The 23,565-nt window shown below is 30.7% G+C and overlaps 1 protein-coding gene across 4 annotated transcripts in view; it reads left to right on the top strand.

The window, feature by feature from the left end:
- The first annotated feature begins 900 nt into the window (after window positions 1-900).
- Window positions 901-23,565, top strand: part of LOC143252613 (integrin beta-PS-like) — a 51,666-nt gene continuing 29,001 nt past the window's right edge. The window contains exons 1-10 of one of the 4 annotated variants that reach the window (XM_076505015.1): window positions 942-1,023; window positions 5,829-5,935; window positions 10,155-10,235; window positions 11,273-11,367; window positions 15,209-15,316; window positions 16,902-16,986; window positions 19,039-19,267; window positions 20,365-20,536; window positions 21,381-21,464; window positions 22,931-23,194. In XM_076505015.1, coding sequence (XP_076361130.1) covers window positions 10,172-10,235; window positions 11,273-11,367; window positions 15,209-15,316; window positions 16,902-16,986; window positions 19,039-19,267; window positions 20,365-20,536; window positions 21,381-21,464; window positions 22,931-23,194 — 1,101 coding nt within the window. In that variant the 5' untranslated portion in view covers window positions 942-1,023; window positions 5,829-5,935; window positions 10,155-10,171. Of the gene's footprint in view, window positions 1,057-5,828; window positions 5,936-9,793; window positions 9,874-10,154; window positions 10,236-11,272; window positions 11,368-15,208; window positions 15,317-16,901; window positions 16,987-19,038; window positions 19,268-20,364; window positions 20,537-21,380; window positions 21,465-22,930; window positions 23,195-23,565 lie in introns of those variants that run through there. The other 3 variants (XM_076505013.1, XM_076505014.1, XM_076505016.1) reach the window with 3 other exon arrangements.

Genomic DNA, 23,565 nt, shown 5'->3' with positions numbered 1-23,565 from the left:
ATGTGACGGTCAATCCCACTATTCGTTGGTAAAAGAGTAGCCCAAGAGTTGGCGGTAGGTGGTGATGACTAGCTGCCTTTCCTCTAATCTGATACTGCTAAAGTAGGGATGGTTAGCGCAGATAGCCCTCGTATAGCTTTGTGCAAAATAAAAAAAAAAACAATTCACGAGGCGCAAATTACTTTTATGTTGATACGCAGATACACTTCACTTAACGAGAATACTAGCTAACTCTATTCTTCACACCGTAGTCCCCCCCCCCCAGAATATATCTAGTTTTTCGTAAAAATACTAACGTTCGAAGTTAATTCACTGACGTAATATTCCAAACCTGTGAGCATTCCTGTAGTTTTACGATTAATAAGTGTTTGTCATAATTACAGCTTCCGAGGTTTATTGTATATTGACTGTAGCGACCAAACAACATTTTAAACTGTCACATAGCACGTCGATGTATAATCTTTAGGCGTAATTCTCGAAACTTCTCTTGGCTACAATAATGGAAAATACGGAAGTGCTTTTGTTCATTCTTACACTCGAGGATCTTTTACAGATTTAAAGAACAGGCGGGACTTATGCCATACACATTAAGCAATGTAAGTTACATACATTTCTAAATATATATTTAATTGAAATAAACATCATTATTAAAATAAATATACATTACTAAATCCGTTAGAAAGTGCAGCTGGTACTGTCATCATGATGATAACCAGTTTCACAAAGTTATTAAATTATGTGAACTTTATTTTCCATTTCTATTGTAGATCTAAACAAACATCAAAGGGAAAGTACACATTTGCTAAAAATTTAAAAGTTTAATCTTTAGTTTAAACACTGTACTTGTTCTATGAATTGGTTTAAATACCAAATTAGGATGTCTGACGTAATTTACGTATCCCTACGTATTTGCTAAACCAATGCCATACAAGGCTGTTATTATTTTCGCGAATGACGAATGTTATCTGTAGTATTAGTAACGAAGGGAGTGACAGAAGTCAGTTGTAAGTTAAACGGAAATAGGTAAGCATGAAGATTTTTCAGTTGTTAATTTAGGTAAACGATTTTTATGTTATTCTGACCTTTTGGAAATTTTTATCAAAACGTTATTCAAGATAAATGTAAATTGAGATAGATATATGTAGGCCAGATATTGTGAAACTCATTGCAGTGATACTGGGATTGAATGATGGTGATAGGGATCAGAAATGAACGTAAAAAAGATGTTAAATATTGTTTTTGTTCTACTGAAGTTCCAGTTGCAATATATTTCTATCGCATATATGTGACGACAGTGAGGTTGTCTTACAAAACTTCTAAACGAACTATGTCAACAGGACATAACGTATACTGAAAAACCTTTTTTTCTTTCTTTCTACAGTTTATTGACCATTTTACTCTAATTGAAGTTTCAATTGTAATATTAATTACGCCAACACTGTCACTAGTATACTAGTATTAATAACGTTAATAGAACTAATATTACTGATGTTTGCAACGATAGATAAATGGAAAGGAAAAAGGAATGTTAATCATTAATTTAATAATTTAAACGTGTTAATGTCTTATAGTGGCACATTCAGTATTTTCAAGTATACTTTTCACTAGAAGTTTAAGAAACAGAAGTATTGGGAAAAAATTTTGTCCATATACTGTTCTAAAGCTAAATGTGTTAACTACATATATTTTTATTCTGCATTAAAAAACAATAAATTAAAATGCTTAAAAATAAATGTGGCATTTTAATTATTATAGCTCAGGTGTCAGGAAGCACTGAGTCCATTTTATAAGAATAAACTATTCATCAGTAAGACCTGATTAAGCTTAGATTTTATACTGTGAAACAATAACCAAACATCAGCCATTTCATTGTAACTGCATCCTTTTTCTGCTCTTCACCTGTTCTACATTCTCCAGTGTGTCAGGAGTAAGTCTTCTGACTAACAAAGCTAAACTGAGGCTCAATTTCCCTCGGTGGACACAGTAGATAACCTGATTGGCTGTGCTTATCTGTTCAACAAAGATATGAAAGCATTCATACTTTCAGAGGTTCAATATGCATTGTATACTTAGAAAAATTATTTCCAAAGATAAATCTTTCAAAACTCTAAATTGTTTTAAAATTATTAATTAATAAAATGTTTAGAAGAAAAAACTTTATTTAAAGAAACAAGTACTAACAGTAACATTGTTGTGATTTGATATCCGTTTTGACATAGTTAATGGTCCATACAATGCCCTAAGTCTAATCAGTTACTGTTATTTATTTTTTAATAAAAAAATATGTATCTTAGAAAATCATTACAAATAAAACTAATGTTAATTTAAGTGTTATAAAAAATAATACAGTTATTGAGCATGTGAAAGCTGAAACACACACATTCACCATTTGAATACAAACTCTTAGATGAGCTTTTGGAAAATGTGTATATTCCAGATGTCAAAGACTTAACACTAAATAAGTTGCAAGACAAAGCCAGTATTGGTGAGCTGTGTAGTCAGGCTTCAATACTACATGTTGTAAGAACTTTCAAGTGATAGTAAAAGTACAATGTATAGTAATATATTGTCTACACCATAACTGCTATATCCAGTGTTGATGAGGCCTTTAACATAATCTCAGAAGTTTGAATATGATAGACATAGTGATGGTTGAGGCTCTAGCAATATATATATATATATATTTATTTATTTATTTACCAAACTCACCAAATAGTATAACTTTCTTTGTATAAAATAGCAGCATCATCCTCACAGCTAGAAACACCCAAAACACTGATATCAGTAGTAGCTTTAAGCAGTTTATTGACCATTTCTTCGTCTATTACATTGATGTAAGTCAAAAGAAGCAAAGTCCCTGAAGCATCCCACTTATAACATAATCCTGTTTGGCTGCACTCCATTTATAAAAACCCTTAGTTTTCTTCAAATCAGCCATTTTACAATCCAATAAATCAAATTAGCTTCCATTTCAGTAGAAATATTTTTCTAACTAGCCTTTTACATGGAGTCCCCACAAATGTTTTTTGAAAAATTCACCATTAACCTTATTCGCATGAGAAATAACATTCTTTAAAGAATGTAGAAGAATTTAGTAGAGCAAGATTTTCCTCTATTTGAGTTATGTTGACTATCCAATAAAAGTTTAAGTTTTGTTACATGAATTTGCAAAGTATCTCTTATGAGATTTTCAAAAACATTTCCCACCATTGAGGTAAGGCTGATAAGTCCATAAATACCTGAAAAGATTTGATCCCCTTCCTTTAAAAAAGGAGTAAAATTGGCCAGCTTCTAATCTTCTGACGTCAACCCATCATTCAAGGACTTGCAAAAAAATTATTAGTAAGTGGCTCACCTATCTGATCTTTAACCGTTTGTGAAACCTTTGCTGGAAAATATTATCTGGTCCAGGAAATTTATCAATCTTTAAATTTTCCAATTGTTTTCTTTGAAGCTCAGAATAATGTGATCATCTTGTTTACATCTAGCAAATGTTCAGGATGAGGAATATTGTTTAAATCTAAACTGATAAAAGCTGAAAACAAAGCATAATTTGATAACCCAGCCATTTTATAATCATCAAATATCAGCCTTCCCTCAGGGGTCTTACTTTCATCCTAACGTTTTCTTTACTCTTAATGTAGAGAAGTCTTTCTGTTAATTTTTATATTTCCAAATAACTTTTTTCATATACTCTTATGGACTGTGTAGTGTTTGACCAAATCTCTTTATATTCATTATCCTCAAAATCTTCATTGTAGAGTTAATTTAAACTTATTACAATGCTTTTCTTAAATCATAGCCCTTAAACTCTTACAAGTCAACATAATCTTCGACTTGCAGTCACCTTTTTTTCTTTAAAAAAATATGCATCTTCAATATTTAAAATTTATTTTTAAACATTTCACATTTTTGATCGCATCTCAAAGTAATTTATTTGTTCAGCTCGCAATAGATAATTCTTGTCATATCCCTTTCAAATTTGCTTTTTGGCAAACATGTAATCAAAATTTCACTATTCCTGGTTTTCATATGTAGTAAAATATCAAACCTAATCATGCAATAATCACTTGCACACAGATGTTCTTCATTAACCAACCTTCCAACTATTTCTACAGTAGAAATTAACAATAACTTTAAAATGCATTCTTTTTAGTAAGTTCTCTGACTAGATGAAGAATAAAATCATCCTGAACAGTTTCAGAAATCCTGTCTTCCTTATGGTTTGACTAAAATTTACCAATCTGTACATCTGAAATTAAAACCCCCATAATTATGACCTCATTACAGCTGAATTCTATATCTATATCTCACTGTAAAGTTTCTCCTGATTTCACCTGTTTTACTGTAACATATTCCAACTAAAATCCTTCTCCTGTATATTGAATAACAGTGACCTAAACAGATTCAAAATGTTCCCAACTTCAGGAAGATGCAATTTGCATTCTCTGCATAATGCCACATTACCCTCATTTTTTTTTCGTACTCTATTCATATGATACAGCTTACAACCCTGTATTTAAAAAAGTTGTCATTGTAATTGTCTGTATCTAGCCAAATTTCAGTTATTCCCACTATATCAAACTTCTACCATTTTGATCAGTGCTTTCAAGTTATCTGTTTTATGTCTTACACTATTAGCATTATAATAGTAATATTTTAGCCTTCACTTAAAACTGTTTCTGTGTGTTGTTTCTACATGAACCTTTTCTCTGTACAAAAGTTTTTAATTTTGTTTATTCTGGCCCTCACCACTCTCTATACCTGGTTTAGAACTGCCCTCACAATCAAGTTATTAGTCATTGCAAAATGCCAACCACTACTTTATATAAGTATATCACTTCTTCATTTGAACCTGTATAACTAGTATTCACAGATGACAAATTTATTTTAAAAATTAAGAATTTGTTAGTTTGGGGGAAGTAAAGATAAAGCTCAAACAGTCCATTCATTTGAGTTAAACAATCCAACAAAAACTAAAGTCCACTTTTCAAGAATTAAATATTTATACCATCTCAATTTTGAAGAATTAAATATACGTATAATCTCAACTCCTAAAAATTAAATATACATAAATTATCTTAATTATTAGGAATGGTATATCAGGAATTAAGTATACACATTTGTATAATGTTGAGGATCATGAGGAGAATATGAAGTTTTACCTTATTTTTAGTGAGAAGGATGTGATTAGAAGTGAAATACCTGAGTATAGTAACATCCTCATCTATAATGATATATTTATGGAGTTTTTAAGTCCATTTTAACTTACCATTTAGTAACTTAAATATTATTATGGCAATGCATCAAACTTGTTTTTCTGTATTATGCAGTGGACCACCTGTTTAATGATGATATATTTGTGTAATATTAGTAAGTGTCATATCTGTATTATATGTAATACATTTAATAAAACCTATGTGAGATTAGTAACATTCATATTTATGACTAGGAAAGCAGAATTTTAAAAGCTAAAAAAAAGCTTGAAAGGAAAATATGGCAGTCAGTCAAAATGAGAAAAATTTAATGAATTATGAATATTTTATAATTTCATCACATTTTCTGAAATGAAGTGTATCTAACGTCTTGTTTTTCAACCATATGACCAATCCAGAACAAGTATATAGAGGAATAGAATTATCAATAAATTTAACATTCAAAGCTTACAAGAATATGCTATGAATAAATTATTTAAAGGATTATTTAAATAAGCAGAGAGAAATGTAATACATGGATGAAAATAAACTATGTGGTCCTTCAAGGCTATCTTTTTGCATTCAATCTTCAGAAAAGTACATATTTAAATATACCCTTTGTTTCTTCATCAGTTCCTCTCTACTATTTCAAGTGATGACCTCTCCAACTTCTGACTGCAATTTATTCCATAAGTTAGAAAAAATAAAATTGTCTTAACTGGAGTTCAAGCTGTCATTTGGTAAATAATAAGCCCATCTTTTTCAACCTGTTTTCTTCAGAATGTAGCAAAACGAAAGCAGAGTCTTTTAAATTTCCAGTCTCCCAAATAATCATATAAAATTGAATGAGATCACTTCTTACCCATCTTTTCTTAAGTAAAAATAAATGAGGTCTTAAACCATTCCTGTAGAATAACCTATACATCCTTGTTGCCTTCCTAGTAGCCATCTTCTGAACCCTGAGTCAATATGCTTTATCATATAATCAGACCAAAACTGTACAGAGTATTCCATATGCAGCCTAAAAGCAATTTTTGTATAGAGATAATTTCTTGGTTTGTTTGTTAAATTAAATGATCAGTTATCATTGGTAATGTTGATGCATCATTTTTTTCCATATTTAACAGTAAGAATAGTAGGACTGTGGGACATAGATATAAATTTTGGCAAGGTAGGAGTCATTTTCAGCTGAGAAAGTTTCATTTTTCTAACAGGGTGGTTAGCATTTGGATGGGTTGCCTTCAGATATTGTAGAGGCAGTAAATATAAGTGACTCTAAGAAAGTGCTTGATAAGCATATGAATGATAAGGGCTCACTTTAAGATTCTTCATTTATATATTTTTTTAATTATTTTAATTTAGTTTAAAAGATGGAATACTAAAACAGACCAGTAGATCCCATGTTGTTCCAAAACATTATGTTAATTATCTTAGTGGGTCTCCCATGCAAGTTTGGTGCAGATTGCCTAGTTACTTTGCATTATAAGACTCCAAACAACCAACCCATGCATGTTCAATGTGGGATCAAATTATGATAACCCAGATGTGTTACTTATTAAAGTTATAGGTCATTTGCTAAATATTAGTTCAACTTTTCAGTTGATGCAAGTAATTTTGTTGCACATCAGGATCCTTAATACAACTAAAAATGCCCAAAGATGTAAAGTGTAGTTCTAGTAAGAATGGTCCAGTTTGATGGGACTCTATTAATGATCTTTTGCTTTTTCTTATCCAACTACCCTACAGTCCAGTAAATTAATCTTTTCGTAACCCCTACTGACATGAATGTCTTTAGCTAATGTTTTCTTATTGTATGTCACCTTATCAAAAGTTTTTTTTAAATTTCTTCCATCAACCAAATTACAAGTAACGTCTTCAGAAAAAAAATCGTATATGTTGGCATTTACTTGGGATACCATATTTCCCTAAATGATATTTGTAAAGCTTATTTTTTATCAAACTAGATTTTTCCCATTACAGAAGTAAGACAAACCAGTCTGTATTTTCCAGAGCAACTCTTATCACCTTTAATAATAAGAATAATATAAGCAAATCCTCAATCCTTAATCATGTGTACTCTGATTATGATCTATCAAAAATTAGAGAGGCTTCTATATGTGGTCTTTGAGTTGGACTCTATAAAACCCTGTAGAAAACTTTCTCATGTGTTAATACTTTATCTATTTTTAACCTCTGTTTTCCTACTTACCACCAGAAGGTTAATATCCATATGATTCCTAAAATCAATGCTTAAGGTAAATAGAAACATTTATCTATTTTGGTTTAAATATTTACTTTTATATGGAGGATTTTCTTGCTTAAGTAAGAGTGGAGGATAGTACTAATAGTGTTAGGAAATTTTGATAAGAACTTTGTGAACTTTCTTTGCTTCTTTCTTTACTGGTGAAGGATAAAAAGTGATTACTAGTCTGATCAACTTTGTTAGCCATGGAGGAGAAGGTAAATTAGTTTCTTGTTAGAAAACAATTTCAGAAAAGATTATGAAAGTTATTAGAGTGAAGCTCCTGTGACAATTGAAGTCTACTCTAAACACTTGAAAAATCTTCTTAAATTGTTTGTAGAAAAAGTTACCTATTATTTGGTCAAAATAATCAATAGAATTCTTGGTAATCATATGATGTCCAAAGTGATTCTCTTTTTTTAAAAAATACGATAATAAATTCCATGCTTATAACACTAATTTCTGTTTTTAGCAACGTGGTATAGTACACTTGTTTTTTAATAAAACCAAACTTGTGACAAAGCACATGAATGGTATCAGCTCAGATCTGCATAAAAAACTTTTTGTATGGTTTTCAACACTTTTTTCATCACCAGATAAATCATTTTGACTTATTTTTAAGTGCATATTAATAAGAAAATGTTTTTATTTAATATTTTCTTGGGTAAAAGTACAAAGATGTACCATATAAGTTAAAAACATTAGTTTATAATTTGTCTTATCAGAATTAATTTCTGGGTGTTGTTAGTCTAAGAGAATGTTTAAGGAGTCTAAAATATGCATAATTTAAAACATGTTTGTCACTCAATATATTACTGAACACGTGACATATGACTTGTAACTTTTGAAGTGTTTATTGGTTATCTAGTAAATTAATCTCGTAGTTTAATGATAACATTAAGCTCTTAAATATTTGTAACTATTTTCAAGTAGTATGACAGAATGATTTGAATCAGTTGGTGAGTAAGATAATTGGCAAGTGGCCTTCAATTACAGTGTGGTCATCATAATTTGGATTACATGTTTAATAGAGATAGAAACCCACTCAGTTGTGTGACTGATCATGTGTAAGTCACCCAAGCCATCAAGACAGTGCTTGTATTAAAATTTTAAGATCTATGTATGGACACTGATTACAAAGCAAATGGATAATTATATATATAAACCCCTAGTTAGGCCTTACTTAGAATGTTGTATAATTATGGTCTTATTTAAGAAAAGATCTTGACTTGTTAGAAAGGGTTAAAAAGGGAGTTCATGGGGTGATTTTTAGGAAGGAAGAGTTATCTTATGGGAGCAGCATAAGGTCTCTTGAGAAAAGAAGTGTTGATCTTATTGAAGTTTAAAAGATTGTATGGAAGACTAACAGCACAAAATCCTTTAATTTATTTGATTTGTATTCTGAAGACAAATTTAAGCTTTGGAAAAGCCAAGTTGGATACAGTTGAGATAGTTTTGTTTTTGTAAGAGGTGATTTATATATGGAATTAATTACCTAATATTAACTGGCACATTAAAAAGGTAATGGATGATTTCCTGAAAAACTTATTAATGGATCTATATTTTTGTTTTACTTCTCAAAAGTGGGTGAGTCAGATTAGTTTTAAAGGATCAAATGGTCTCTTGTTATGTGGAGGATAATTTGACCCCCTGGAGAGAAAAGTGGCTACATGGAAGAAAGCAGAGAGTTGCAATAATAGGAGATCTGCCAAACAGGATTAATGTTATAGTGGAGTATCTCAGGGCTCAGTATTAAGATCTATGCCATTTTTGATTTATATCAGTTATATAGGTTAAATTACCTAAGTTTGCTTACAATGTTAAAGTCTTGGGGGGTTACTTGTTATGATGAGGGTGCTACTGCTTTACAAAATATTTTAGATCATTTGATTAATGGGACAAATGAATAACAACTGGCTTTTAAATATAATGAATGCAAAATACTGCATGTGGGTTATCATACTTTGGATTGTAAGTATAATTTTGATTGGAGCAGCCTTAACAGTTTTATAGAGGAAAAACAATCTTGGTTTTCTGGTTGGTCAGTTTATAAAGCCATCCAAACGATGGTAGGACAAACATGATTTTAGGTTGTATATCTACAGAAATATTGAATGCAAGCCTAAATAGTTATAATTTCATTGTACGAGTTGTTCATTATGTCACCTTTGGAGTATTGTGTTTAGTCTTGGACTTTATACCTCAGAGAGAATATTGAATGTTGGAAATGTTTTAGGGAAGGAAAAGTTGTCATACAATGACAAATTAACGTATGAAATTGTTTTTTCTTGAAAAGAAGGATTACAGGGGGTCTAATTGAAATATATAAAATTCTTAAAGGCACTGACAGTGCTGATGCATTTTTGTTTCATACTTAATGGTGAGAATGGTTGGACAAAGAAACAAAAAAAAATGTACATAGGAAATCATCTACAGGTAAGAAAACTTTTTTCTAACAGGGTGGGTAACTTTTGGAATAGGTTGTCTTTAAATGTGATGGAAGCAGTAAATTTGAAGGAAGGTCTGATAAAGTTTTTAGTGATATGGTCTGACTGAGTTTTTTTCTATTAGTAGTTTAAATTAATGTTATGGATAGTGTAGATGGACTAATAGATTCCTTGTTGTCTACAATATTGTTATGTTTTATATTTTAAAACATATGTAAGATACATTTAGAAAATATAGTTAAAATGTTTTGTTTTTCGTGACTGTTTTAGGTTGTTTTTGCATAAATATGAAATTAGAAATGTATCTGGTTGTATGGTTGTCATCAGTAGTGGTGGTTGTTCACAGTCAAGGTATGGCCATTTTTGTCATTTTATTGTTAAAACATTAAATGAACTTGTTCCAATATTTTATATTTAATAGCCCTTTTTTTAGTAAATATGTAAGGTTTAGAACTTTTTGTACTGAATGTTTTTGAGGAGAGTTAACATTCTAGTTCTTATATCACAAGTTTTACCAAGTAAGACAGGAATTAGGCTTAATTTCTGTAAATCATAAATGAGGAAAATGTATGTTTAAACTAAGGATTGAGTTGTAGCTTACAAATTTGCCCAAATCTCGTAAAAGCATTAATAGGGAGAAATAAAAGTGGAAAAATTTGAGTATTATTAATTTGGATAGCAAATGAACATATTTATGTATTCCTTTAATATCACATATTCAGACAAATAGCTCTATGGCCATTTTTATTTGTTCATTGAAACAAGTTAAATCTTAGAAGTTATTAATTGAGTTAATCCATGGAATATATATGTTTGCTGAGGAGTCAATGAGAGGTTGTAGAAGGAGTACATTGTGCCAACATTCAAGTGTGTAGGAAGCTCTCTGATGGTTTGGAAGACACTATTTACAAATGTTGATGGCCATCTTCACAAAACTGATGGAATCATATATCAGTATAAATACCACACTATATTAGTTCATGATGTCATGTTGACAAAAGTATCAACTGTACTAAAGAGATCTTCTGAGAATAGTTTCAAGATAAATGAAATTATACTATACACTTTGACAAAATGCACAACCACACTATCAGAAAGATGCCTGACTTTTATTGATGGCAGAGGTGACCACATTGGATATTCAAATGCATTAAAGAAGAAACTTAAATATATCATTTGTGAACTAATTTTGTAAACATTTCTTGTAAGATTAATGTGCAATAATTATTAGTTAATTTCTATAGCAAGTGAAGGACTATTTTGAAAGTTTCTAAAATGAAAGTTGTTGAGGTGGTATAATGAATTCCTACACTACTTTCAAGTAAAGTATGTGTATAATTAAGATCTGTCCTTGTTTTTAATGATTTTTCTTTTTAATCTAATTACAGTGGCACAGAAACTAACATCTAGTCATTGTATATCAAAAAAGTCTTGTGGTGAGTGCATCACGTCTCATCCTGAATGCGCTTGGTGTTCCGAAGAGGTAACACTTTATTACAGATATTAAATGTTTATCTTTGTTGTATTCCTTTATGTAATCAAGATAGTGAAAGGTGCAAGAAAATATACAGTCATTAAACAAACAGTTAAAAGGTTTGATTTATATTTTTTAAATATTTAGATTATATTTATTGTGAAGGTATTAAAATATAGACAACAAGCAAATTACTTTAAGACATTTTTTTGCTAAAAACATTAAGTACATTAACTTGTATCAAAAATATGCTGTTCCCTTCCCAAACATCTAATAGTTGAACACTATTCTGTTATGAAAAACAAACTTTCTGTGGAACATTTATTAAGTACATGACACTGGCTTTCAATATTTCTTTCTTGTAAAAGAATTAAAATGTGTACAATTTCTCCTTGATATATTTTACTGTGTTACCCTCTCTAGATTAAATTCTTTTGTTTGTAATAATCTGGTCTGTGTTTTCATACAGGATGGTACTGTTATGTATCAACTATGATGGTGTATATGTTGAAAAGTTGCATGTATTGCCATGTACAATTATTTTGTAGCTTTCTACCAACAATAAAATAAGTATACATTCTTTGTTATACTGCACAATGTACACAATTATATTATCAAATGTTTTGTAATGGCACATTTTAAGAAAAGATGGCCTCCAATATAGAATTAATCGCAGTTCTATCACTAAGACTTGCAAACATCTAAAGTATATTAAGATTTCAAGGTTTGTCCTATTTTTCTTTTAATCCTTCTGGTAGCTTTCTAAAGCCTTTTAAAGCAGCTTTTAATCCTTCTGGTATCATTCCAAAACCTTTTTAATTAGCTTTTAATCCTTCTGATATTATTCCAAAACATCTTAAGGCAGTTCAGATGTTTTGGAATAATACCAGAAGGATTAAAAGCTAACCTAAAAAGGTTTTGGAATGATACCAAAACATCTTAAGGCAGTTCAGATGCAACCTCATAGGGTCTCTGTTATTGAGCCAGTGTTTGATACTGTGTGTGGTACGGCTGGGCACATTGTTATTTTGAATGAGGTGGGCTTCTGTTAATAGCATACAGGGTTATATTTTTCACATGAGGAAATATTTGAAATATAAGTTAACAATTTTTTGGTCTGAAAATATGAGGTAATTTTTGAAAAATTAAGAAAAAATACTAGGGTTAAGAAAAATATAATGTATGTAAATCTAAGAATCTGCATTGTTACATTCCTGTACTCACTAAGGTTATTTTGTTTACGCATTGGCTACCTTTGCATTGTTTAGCTAAGATTACAATACTTTGTACCTTTGGTAGATTGCCCAGTATATATTGCCAAATAATATGCAGCATGATTAAGTTAGAAAATGTCATGTAATGTGGACTTTGCCACGATTAGAGGTTAGTAAATTTGTGTGCATGTTCAAAACTGGCTACACAGTAGCAGTATGCCAACTTCATCTAAATATATCTGAAGTAAGTGTTTAGAATATTCTTATTATTTTTGGTGTGTTAGAATGTAAGTGGTTGTAGTGCCAGTTGTAATTAAAAGTGATGTCTTGATAGTTTGGCATTTTTTTTATGATAAGCAGGTTGTAAAACATGTCTATTGTGTGTGTATCTGGAGACTGCTTCATAAATTAAATAAATACACCCAGAAACAAAGTTATTACAAGTTTTGCCTTGCATATCATTCATACTTTTTCTTTTAATATGTAGTGTTTATGTTTAATACTTTCTTTTTCATGGTTGTTAAAGTTATAAGTAGAACTTTGCACAATGCAAGCACGTGAAAGCAGTCAAATCAACCTGTAGAAACACTGTTCCAAAAAAACTTGCAACTTCTGCTTGAATTGGCAACAAAGACATTAGCTGGACAGTACAAGTACTTAATTTTGTAAATCATTTGGTTGTAAAATGTTTGCAAGTTTTAAATGTATTTGTTTTTTTTTCTTTTCCTGGAATTAATTTCTGTGGTGAACAAGTGGTAAAAGTAGCAGTAAACAATACCCACCATAACCTATATTAAAACAAGTGATGGCTGGGGTGGTTAAATCATTGTTGTTGTTTTTTTAATAGACAAAACAGTGCTAAATTTATGATGAAAAATAGATGTGATTATTAATGCATAATGGATGTATAAATCTTGTTTGTTTTGATAGAGGTAGAAGGTTCCCCAGATATACTAGTATAAGGAACCTAAAATTTCAAAAATATACCTGTTAGTTTACAGTGTTTGTCTCATTCAGATTAATATCTATTCATTTATTATTAACAATGGATTGAGAAAGTTTTTACGACCTTTAACCTGAAAGACGATGCTATAGTTATTGACTGCCAACTTTACAATAAAAATTCCATGAAAAAACTGAAATAATTTTTGAGATTCATAAAAGTATTCTGCCAACCTTTAAGAATTATTCTTGAATATTTTTCTGCTGAGCATAGGAATCTTGAGCATGCCATTAATGCATCATTTTCCATAATGTCACTAAAAGGCATACATTACTTTATTAAGAGGACAAGTCACACCTTGATATTACCTCCTCCTTTCTTCACAGTTAGTAAGACAAAGTCACTTTGAAAACACTCTTTAGGTTGCTGTCAAATCTAGACCCATCCATCCAAATCATATCCCAGATCGCTATCAAACCCAGACCCATCCACTAAGGTATTCTCCAGGCTGTTGTCAAACACAGCAATTGCCATCCAAAGTGCATTCTCCAAGCTCACAACAAACACAGGCCCATTCATCAAAGGCACTCCCCAGATTCTGGTAAACCTAGACAAAAGTGAATGATAGTTGGATTTATTGCTTCACATAATGGCTTTCATTGCCACAATGAATAATTTCTTTTATGCATCCCCTAACCTCTTTGAAATGAAATTCTTTGCATATATAGGATGTCAGTCTGCAGTCCCATACTACCAGTGAGGTTTTGGCTCTTGGGTACAGTGCTTGATGTGCACTTTAGTTTCACAACACACTTCACACTGGCATGGTTTAAAAGAAATATTACATTTTAATCAACAGCTTTGTAGGTGTTTAATTTTAACACATCCATCTCTCTAGCACATTATCTCCAGTAGGATGTTGAACATTTAAGTGAGCTGAAATACCTTGGACACTTGTACCATCCAATAATCATTCTTCTTTGTGAACATTTATGATCTGTTTGGTGGATTTAGCTGTATGGGCACACACGTCATGAGCCTTTTGATTAAACATTTGGTATTATTTTGATAAATAATACTCTTCTTTTAAAAAAACATGAAAATAATGTAAATATTTGTATAAACTAAGAATAATTTGGTTTATGTCTGTCTGCATTGCTACTACTTGAAGCATAAATAATAATGAGCAGATTGTGATTATAAAAATTCCCAGCAATAACTTACTCAATACAAACAAAGTTGAAGACATTTTATCAAACAGTTTTCATTATACCTTATAATTATTTTATTTGCAGCAAAAATATAGACATTGCACTATTTATTAAATCTTGTAACTACTATTCTTGCAATTTAAAAGGTCAGCATGTCTATAGAGAATATTTGGTAGTACTGAGAGTGAAATACTAGCTCTGAAAAAGTGCACTTTAGGATAAAATAACTTCAGTCTGCTGAAAGTTATGTCTGGTTCTCTGAATAACAATTATCATGAATCAGAATGTTTCTAATTTATGCATTGTTGGTTCTTAATTTATTACCACTGTACATGACAATATTAAACTCTCTCTGGTTTTCTTTGTAATAAATTTATTGAACTTTTATACCAACAATTAATAATTTCATTTAAATAATTCTCAGTAAAGTATTTGTAACTCAAAGTTATCTGAATAACAAGAAATAGTGTATGTTATTTTAGGATTTTGAAAGTGGTGGAAGTTGGAGATGTGACACCATTGGAAGCTTGATTACCAAATGTTCTCAGAGTAAAATTGTACACCCAAATAACAAGATGGAGAAATTAGTGGTACGTCATAATTTAAACTCTATACTTTTTATATTTTAATAAAAAAACAGTAACTTTTTTATATGTATAAATGGGTAGGAAATCCAAAAGCAGTGTATTCTTAATGAAAATAAATTTATATATTTCTTCTTTCAGTATATTGTTTCTCTAGAACTAGTGTGCTTGCTTTTTGGTAGGTGTTTTATAAAGTTCTGGGACAATTCATATAGATTGACAAAAACTTGACAGTTTTTTAAATCAAGATATATTCTTAACATACTTACCTTTATACTATGTATATAAAGATTTGCAAAATTTTGTTTACTTTTCCAAGTTAAGTTAGCATTTATTTTTGTAGTAGTGTATTCATGTTTATCTCTTTACACTCTTAGTCGGGCATGGCTTATTGATTAGAGTCAAAATTAGTGTTTCCTGTTATATCAGTAAGGAATATTGCCATTATCATTGCTTATCATAGTCAAGTAATTTAAGGTTGTTTAGCTTAATCAATAACTGTTATGTTTGTTTGTTTTTTTAATTTTGCACAAAACTGTACTCGGGCTATTTGCACTAACTGTTCCTAATTTAGCACTGTAAGACTATAGGAAAGGCAGCTAGTCCTCACCACCCACTGCCAATTCTTAGGATACTCTTTTACCAACAAGTAGTGGGATTGACTGTAACATTATAATATCCCCACAGCTGAAAGGGCAAGCATGTTTGGTGTGATGGGGATTTGAACCCACAACCCTCAGATTACAAGTCAGTAACTCATAACTCACTAAAAAATACTCAACTAATCAAAATTAGTGTTCCTGATTATTGCTGGTTTTGATTTTTTTCAACTATCCAAGTTATGAGAATGGTCAACTGGCTAAACGTAATTGATTAATGAATCCAAAGAATAACTGATTATTAAATTCCATTAATCATCAAGTGCTAAAATCACCTCATGCACAAGTGTATAATAAAGAAGTTATGGGTTGGCTATCATCTGAAAAGGGTGGCAACATATAGTGTATGTGTAATTATGACTATATTGAAGCATTTTAGTGCAATGAATGTTTGAAAAAAAAAGTTGTTTTACCACTACTATAGCTGCACTGTGTACTTTCATTCCTGTAGTGTTGCCTACTGTTGGCTCAGTGTTAAGCATAAGAGAACTTATGATGCTAAAACTTGTTCTGAATCTTTGATAGGCGAACCACAGATGACTCGTAATGTAACTTTTTGTGTAACAACAAATTAATCATGTAGTATCATTCTATAGTTCATCAAATATAGCCTTAATTATTATGATAACAAAAGTGCCAATAAACATCAACACAAAAACATTATAATTTGAGTTATCATTTATAGATAAAGAATTGTCTAAATGTGGCTGAAATACAAGTTAAATCTTCAAGGTTTGATGACGAATGGGTAATAAAAAATTCTTATTGCAAATTTAACATGGTAACAAGCATACAACTTTTCAAGATCTTGTTATGATGGGATATTGTTAAAGATGTAAAGTTTTGAATAAATCTCATGAAATTTGTTATCATGTAATTTAATAGCTTTTTTATACACCTGCAGTTAAATTTATTACATTTATAATTGTTAGAATAAGCAACTAAGTGACAAAGGAACAAGTGAAGAAGACGCTGTTCAAATTAAACCACAAAGAATTAAATTAACACTTAAACCAAGTAAGTGTCTGCAGTTTTATTTCAATTTGTATCATAAATTTTACCAAACCTCCAGAAATGAATGTTGAAAAATGCAGAATGTGTGTGTGTGTGTATGTATTTATAACACTATGTAACAAAATTTTTACTTCTTGTTTCTAGGCAGAAAGTGTTATTTCCCAATTGCTTATGCCTAAAGTAAATGGAAAAGACCTATTTTTACTTTGCTTTTGTAACCTGGGAGTGTATAACAAAAACATGATGGGAGACTATATTTGGGGGCTGTTACATGAAAGTGATTTACATTACAATTGCAAATCTTGAAAAACTACTCACTTCTGAACATTTTTGTATAACTTTAGTATAAATGCATGTAAATCTTGATTCATAATGTGTTTTATTCAGACCTTATGTAAATGAAAATGTGCAAATTTTCCCATTCTTACTTAGAAAATAGGTTAATTTCTAAATTTCATTATCCAGGTCACAAAAGCAAAGTTTGAAGGGAATAAAGGCCATTTTCTGTACTTTTACAACAAAACCAATTAAGAAATAACACATACTATCCAGGAACAAAATTTGTGTTACATAGTGTAATCAGAGCTCCAATAAATGTGTGTAGCTTTATATTATTCTGTAATAAAGTATGAGACTTTTTATCTGTGACAAAACTTATAATAAATGTTAGCACATTACCTAAACATAATTCCAAATTATAAAAAATTATGAATGTTTCGCACACACACCTTACTTACTTACCTATGTACATACGTACGTATTAGGATGTAAAACGTCCTAGCAACCTTTCAGGAAAAGAACAAGTAGACAGCTTACCAGGTATTGTGTCTGCACCAAGAAGTAATCAACTCCTGGTAGTACCTAAGTCTGTTTCTGGGACCAACAAGGTTCAGGCTACTAGAAGACTGGGGAGCACAGAATCCAAGTAAAGCAGTGTGTTTTGTATAAAACATCCATGAATACTAGTACAAAAAATATGGTGCATGTGCATTCAGTGAAACAAAATTGCATAGAAATCTACTGTACTTTGCATGTCAACATTACATACTTGAACTGGTTCTTTCATGGGTGTTCATTTTCTCTATGGGGATAAATGTCAGGACCAGATTTTGCAGTCTTTAAGGTGTTCCAGTAGTACTGGGAATTCATTTATTGTTCAAGTTACCAAACAGCAGAGAACATTGTACATCTAGAAAATGCTATTGCAAACATCAAAGATGAAGTTGTGGATTTTGCCACAAAACAGCTTGAGTTTCAACCTAGAGGTGAATAAAGAGAGTTCCTGGAACTTGTTATTATACTTGTTGATAAAACTCCTGCTCAGGATGTTCGTTTTACGTCACCAGGTGCTATACTTCAAGCTCGATGGATGGCCAGAGTTTTCTCTGTGCTTAAATTTACATGTTCCTTGATCAGTTCAAACTGACTGGGCATGAAAGCAGAGAAATGTGTGACAGCTATATATTCTTTATCCAACTTTATGTTAGGGCTTAGTTCACTGCTCCTCAAAGCAGTCTGACATTTCTTCAGTCTAAAGAAGTATGAATAAATCAACCCAGTCATAACCAAATCAGCTTCAAGGAGGTTTTTTTTTTACCCAAATATATCAAAGACACGAGAGCCATGATAAGAGCAATGAATGAACATGAACTTCACAAAGGCACCCAAAATCCACCAAAGCGGATTTAAATTAACACCAACACAGTTCATCAAAGTCCATACCGTATTTTGTGATCCTCAGTTTGCTTAGATGCCTGGAACTTTTAACAAATTTCTTTGATGTGTGAATCATAAATTGTGGAGTCTGAATTTGACTACAAAGTAGCATTGGAAGTTGTTCATAGTCTGAAAGTGGTCTGTGATACAGCTGGAAGGAGTGTTGCACTTATTGTATATCAGAAATATTTTCCTAATTTTTGCATTTAATGAGTAATACTAAGCAACTTTGTTGGTGTTTACATCATGTAATTATAACTGGACAAACTACAAAAAATGTTGCTATTTATTGGTATATATAAATATTATATGTACATTTATGTGTATTTTTCTCTCTAGAAAGTCTATTTACTTTGAATGTGGAGTTTCGACAAGCAGTGGACTATCCAGTGGACTTGTATTATTTAATGGATTTATCTAAGTCCATGGAAGATGACAAAGATAAACTGGCAGATCTGGGAAATTTGTTGGCAACCACTATGGAAAACATCACTAGCAACTTTCGTCTGGGTTTTGGCTCTTTTGTTGATAAAGTGGTGATGCCATATGTCAGCACTGTACCTCAAAAGTATGCAATGACACTAAATCTTGCTAATTCCAACTTAACATTTTATTGCTTTAAATCATTTTTAATTTAAGATGCTATGTTAGAATAACACAGGTAACTCAAATCATGAAAACTTTGGTGTAATTGTCCTTGAAAATATATAAAATAAACTCTGTCAGGAGTCTTTTATTTAATGTTTTCTGTTTTTTTAAATAAAATAAAATACAATAATTTGGAAATGAAAAATTGAGATTAAAGTATGCATGTTGACTGATGGCATGATGCCAGTGGTAAGTATAATGAGTGTAATGATCTTGCTGTGTCTTTAAACCACTTCAACTGAAATGCTTCAAGTATATTGTGAACAGCATATTTCAGATAAACATTTAGCTCAGCTGACATATTCTGATATTGAACAAAAAGGCAGTGACTATGGGGAAACAAAAATAAATATGAAATGTTGTTTTTAGACAGATGTAATTTGAAATTCACAGTGGAAAACTAAAATAATTTAAAATCTGCTATCAAAGAAAATGTTTATCATTAATATTAAAACATATGCATTGCTTACTTCATTAAAATAAACTTTTGTAAACTGGTTTTATTATTCCCTTTATTTTAATTTTTGAATGTTGTAGTAACTTGAATTACCAAGTATATTTTATTCCCCCATAAAACATTTCTAAGTGTATTGGAAATGGATAAAAATATAAGTTTCATTCTAAAAGGCTGAGCTATGTTGTGATTGAGTATTTATGGCAAGGACAATTAAGGTGATAAATTCTTCTTGAGTGTTATAAAATTATAAACACAAAGCCATTGTTTGTGTTGTATAAAGTATACTCTGTACTTTTTAATGTTACTTTTGTTAACAGTCTTGGTCAGGATGTGTTAATTTTTTATACTGTAAACATAGTATGTAGGTTTGGGTCTAACCTAAATATTTTAAACTAGCTGAAGTTTTGAGGTGCTGTTAGGATTATGGCTACAAGTAACACTTTATAAACATTGTGGATATCCAACGGATGAAATAATCATTTCTAACCTTTATAAGTAAGAGTCTAAGAACAGTTGTATTTAATTAATTTAGGTTGGTTTTTATTGAAATTATTTTAAAGGTTAAAAGAGCCTTGCCGTGGATGTGCTCCTCCATATGGTTTCAAGAACCACATGCCGCTCAGTCTCAATACTCATGAGTTTGAAAAGCAGGTGAAAGCTGCTAGAGTCTCAGGCAACTTAGATGCCCCAGAAGGTGGTTTTGATGCTATGATGCAAGCCATAGTGTGTCATGTAAGTAATTAATGCATAATTGATAATCCAGAAAACATTATGAACTGTTTTAGTCTAGATAGAAATCTACATACTGTTGACCCTACTCACAAAAGTGATATTTAAGGGTCATTTTCTTAATTATTTATTTTGTCATTTTTGGGCCCGCCATGGGCAGGTGGTTTAAGGGGTTTGACTCATCATCTGAAGGTTGCGGGTTCAAATCCCTGTCGCACCAAACATGCTCGCCCTTTCAGCCATGGAGGCATTATAATGTGACAGTCAGTCACACTATTTGTTGGTAAAAGAGTAGCCCAAGGGTTGGTGGTGGATGGTGATGACTGTCTGCCTTCCCTCTAGTCTTACACTACTAAATTAGGGATGGCTAGTGCAGATAGCCCTCATGTAGCTTTGCATGAAATTCAAAAACAAACAAGTTTGTCATTTATTGACAACATATTTTGTATCTTACAAAATGTATTTTCTAAATATTTTTGTTTTGTATATTTTTAATTCAGTAACACTTTTGAGATTGTAGACATTTTGCACTATCTTTATGAATTTCACTGTTAGTAACAGAATTTCCATTTCTAAACTTGAGCAACTTGCAATGTTGTACTGATATGTATATAGCTCAATACTTATGTGCATAAAATTATAATTTTGTAATGAAATATTTTTGGATAGAGAGAAGATATAACCTGTGTCTGGTACTTTAGTGTTATGAACAGCTGGTAGGTTGTTTGTGTTAGTTGAAAATAATTTCAAATGGAGTATCCTTGGTATTGTAGTTTTTCAAATGTGAGAGGAGTGTTTAGCAAGAATTAATGGATGCCTGAAATTTCTTCTTGTTATGTATTAACAGGAAGCTATTGAGTGGAGAAGAAAGTCCAGAAAGATGCTGGTATTTTCAACAGACAGTGGATTTCATTATGCTGGAGATGGAAAGGTCAAATTAACATGTTTACACACAAATATATTGCTCAAAGTCATATAGCTATTAAAATCATGCACTTTTTAATTGAAATCTTACAAATACAAATGCTTCCTTTTGTTATATAAAAACTTATTATAAGTACTAGGTTTATTGTTAATTGTTCACATTGTGTACATGTCTATATCAATTTCATTTTCAACCCAGATCAGGGTTGTCTAACTTTATGGTAGTGGTGGTTCACATTGGATTATGAGCACTATTTCAGGGGCTGAAAAGTAGTTATTTATTAAAAAATAAATAAAAAATTGTGCAACTTTAAGTACCAGACTGTAATCTTCTGTTGGTTTGACATGTATGTACTGACATCTTAAGCATGCCCATTTTCAAGTTTAACCTTTATTTCCTCATTTTGTACTAATGCAGTTTAGCCTGGTAGTTATTAGGTGACATTCTGTCCATCATTTTGATGATCTTGAATTAAGTTATAGAATTGTTTCTTTTTTAAGAAATGTATAGTTTTGTCTTTTAAAATTATAAATTAATTTTTACAACTTGATTATCATTTTACTTGTAATAAACAGCCTTTTACTTAATGAGTTTGGGAACCAGGTTTCTTTATATGTGATATGTAATTTTGGTTAATAATGTAACCAGTTTTCCTATCTGTGGTCGCATGAATAATCAGATCATAAAAACTAATCTAAAAATTTAATTTTATGTTAATTTTAAAATATACTTAAAAATGACATTCTATAAAGTTATAAAAACATGCCAATGATACAGAGAAAGTTATTTTCTAGTAATGCAATGTAAGTATTAAAACTCAAATAAAATCTAAAATAAGTATATTGAGTAATGTATTAGAACCAACAATTTTCTAAGAATTAAAGCAGATTTAACAAAAAATAGTTCATGTAAAAAAAACAAATGTAATATCTAGATTGAAAGAAGACTTATTGGTGACTTGATTTACAAAAGTAATAAACTTATTGGTATTGCTCGTTAATGTGTAAGATCTTACAGAATAGTATGAAATTTTAGGATTAATATACTCTTGAACAATCATCTTAATAACATATTCAAAATCTTAAAACTCATTTAATATATCTTTCATAGGCATCAGGGATATTTAAGATTTTTTGTTTCATAAGATCAAGTTGTGAGGTTTTCATAAGACATATTGCCTGTTTTTAACCAATAAGTAAATTATATAGTTTTGTATAAAATATTTACCTTAAGGTGAAAACAAAAGATTGATTGTGTCAGTATATGATGTGAGGAAAATGTCTTAGAATATTTGGAAGAGATATCACTTGCTTTAATTTGTGAGCAATTAATTATCACACAGAATTAAAAAAAAAAAGTTCAAAATAGCATGAGCAAAATGTTTTCATTTTATGTGTGATTTGTAAGTAGAAATGACATATGATTATTTCGACATTAAACATTGTTTTCAACTGTATGTCTTGTGCTTATAGTTGGGAGGAATTATAAAACCCAATGATGGCCAGTGTCACCTTGATGAGCAAGGAAATTACATCATGAGCATCTATCAGGACTATCCATCTCTTAGTCAGATTAATGCAGAAGTCAAAAAACATAAAGTAAATGTCATTTTTGCTGTCACTAGTGATCAGTTGTCAATCTATAAACGTCTCAGTGGACACCTGGAAGGCTCTACTGCAGGAAAATTGGAAAAAGATTCATCTAATGTGGTAGAGCTAGTGAAAGATCAGTATAATGTAAGTAACACATGGCTCTACCTTTTTCTTTTAGTAAGGATCTAATTTTGAATTGTGGTTGTTGTGTTTTAGTAATGTAAAGACTAGCAAATCTTTGGAGTAAAATTCCAAAGGACACTTTGATCAAATATGTTGTAACAATGCCTGAATGATTGTCTGCTCTTCCAAAAGCAAAAGAGGGACACAAAATATTGAATGTTTGCTGCACTGAAGCATTTCCACTGCATTTTTGTCGTACTAAATATGAATATTAATCATATATTGATGTTTTACCTGTGATTTACCTTCAACTGTTCTTTAAAAGTAGCCTGAAATCTAATTTTTTACTTTTTTTTTAACATTTTTGCACAGTACTGTATATATACATGTTG

This window comes from Tachypleus tridentatus, chromosome 6 (assembly GCF_004210375.1).
Source record: "Tachypleus tridentatus isolate NWPU-2018 chromosome 6, ASM421037v1, whole genome shotgun sequence".
Lineage (NCBI taxonomy): Eukaryota > Metazoa > Arthropoda > Merostomata > Xiphosura > Limulidae > Tachypleus > Tachypleus tridentatus.
Note: the sequence above shows the minus strand (reverse complement) of the source record. Positions and strands in the feature narration are given on the sequence as shown.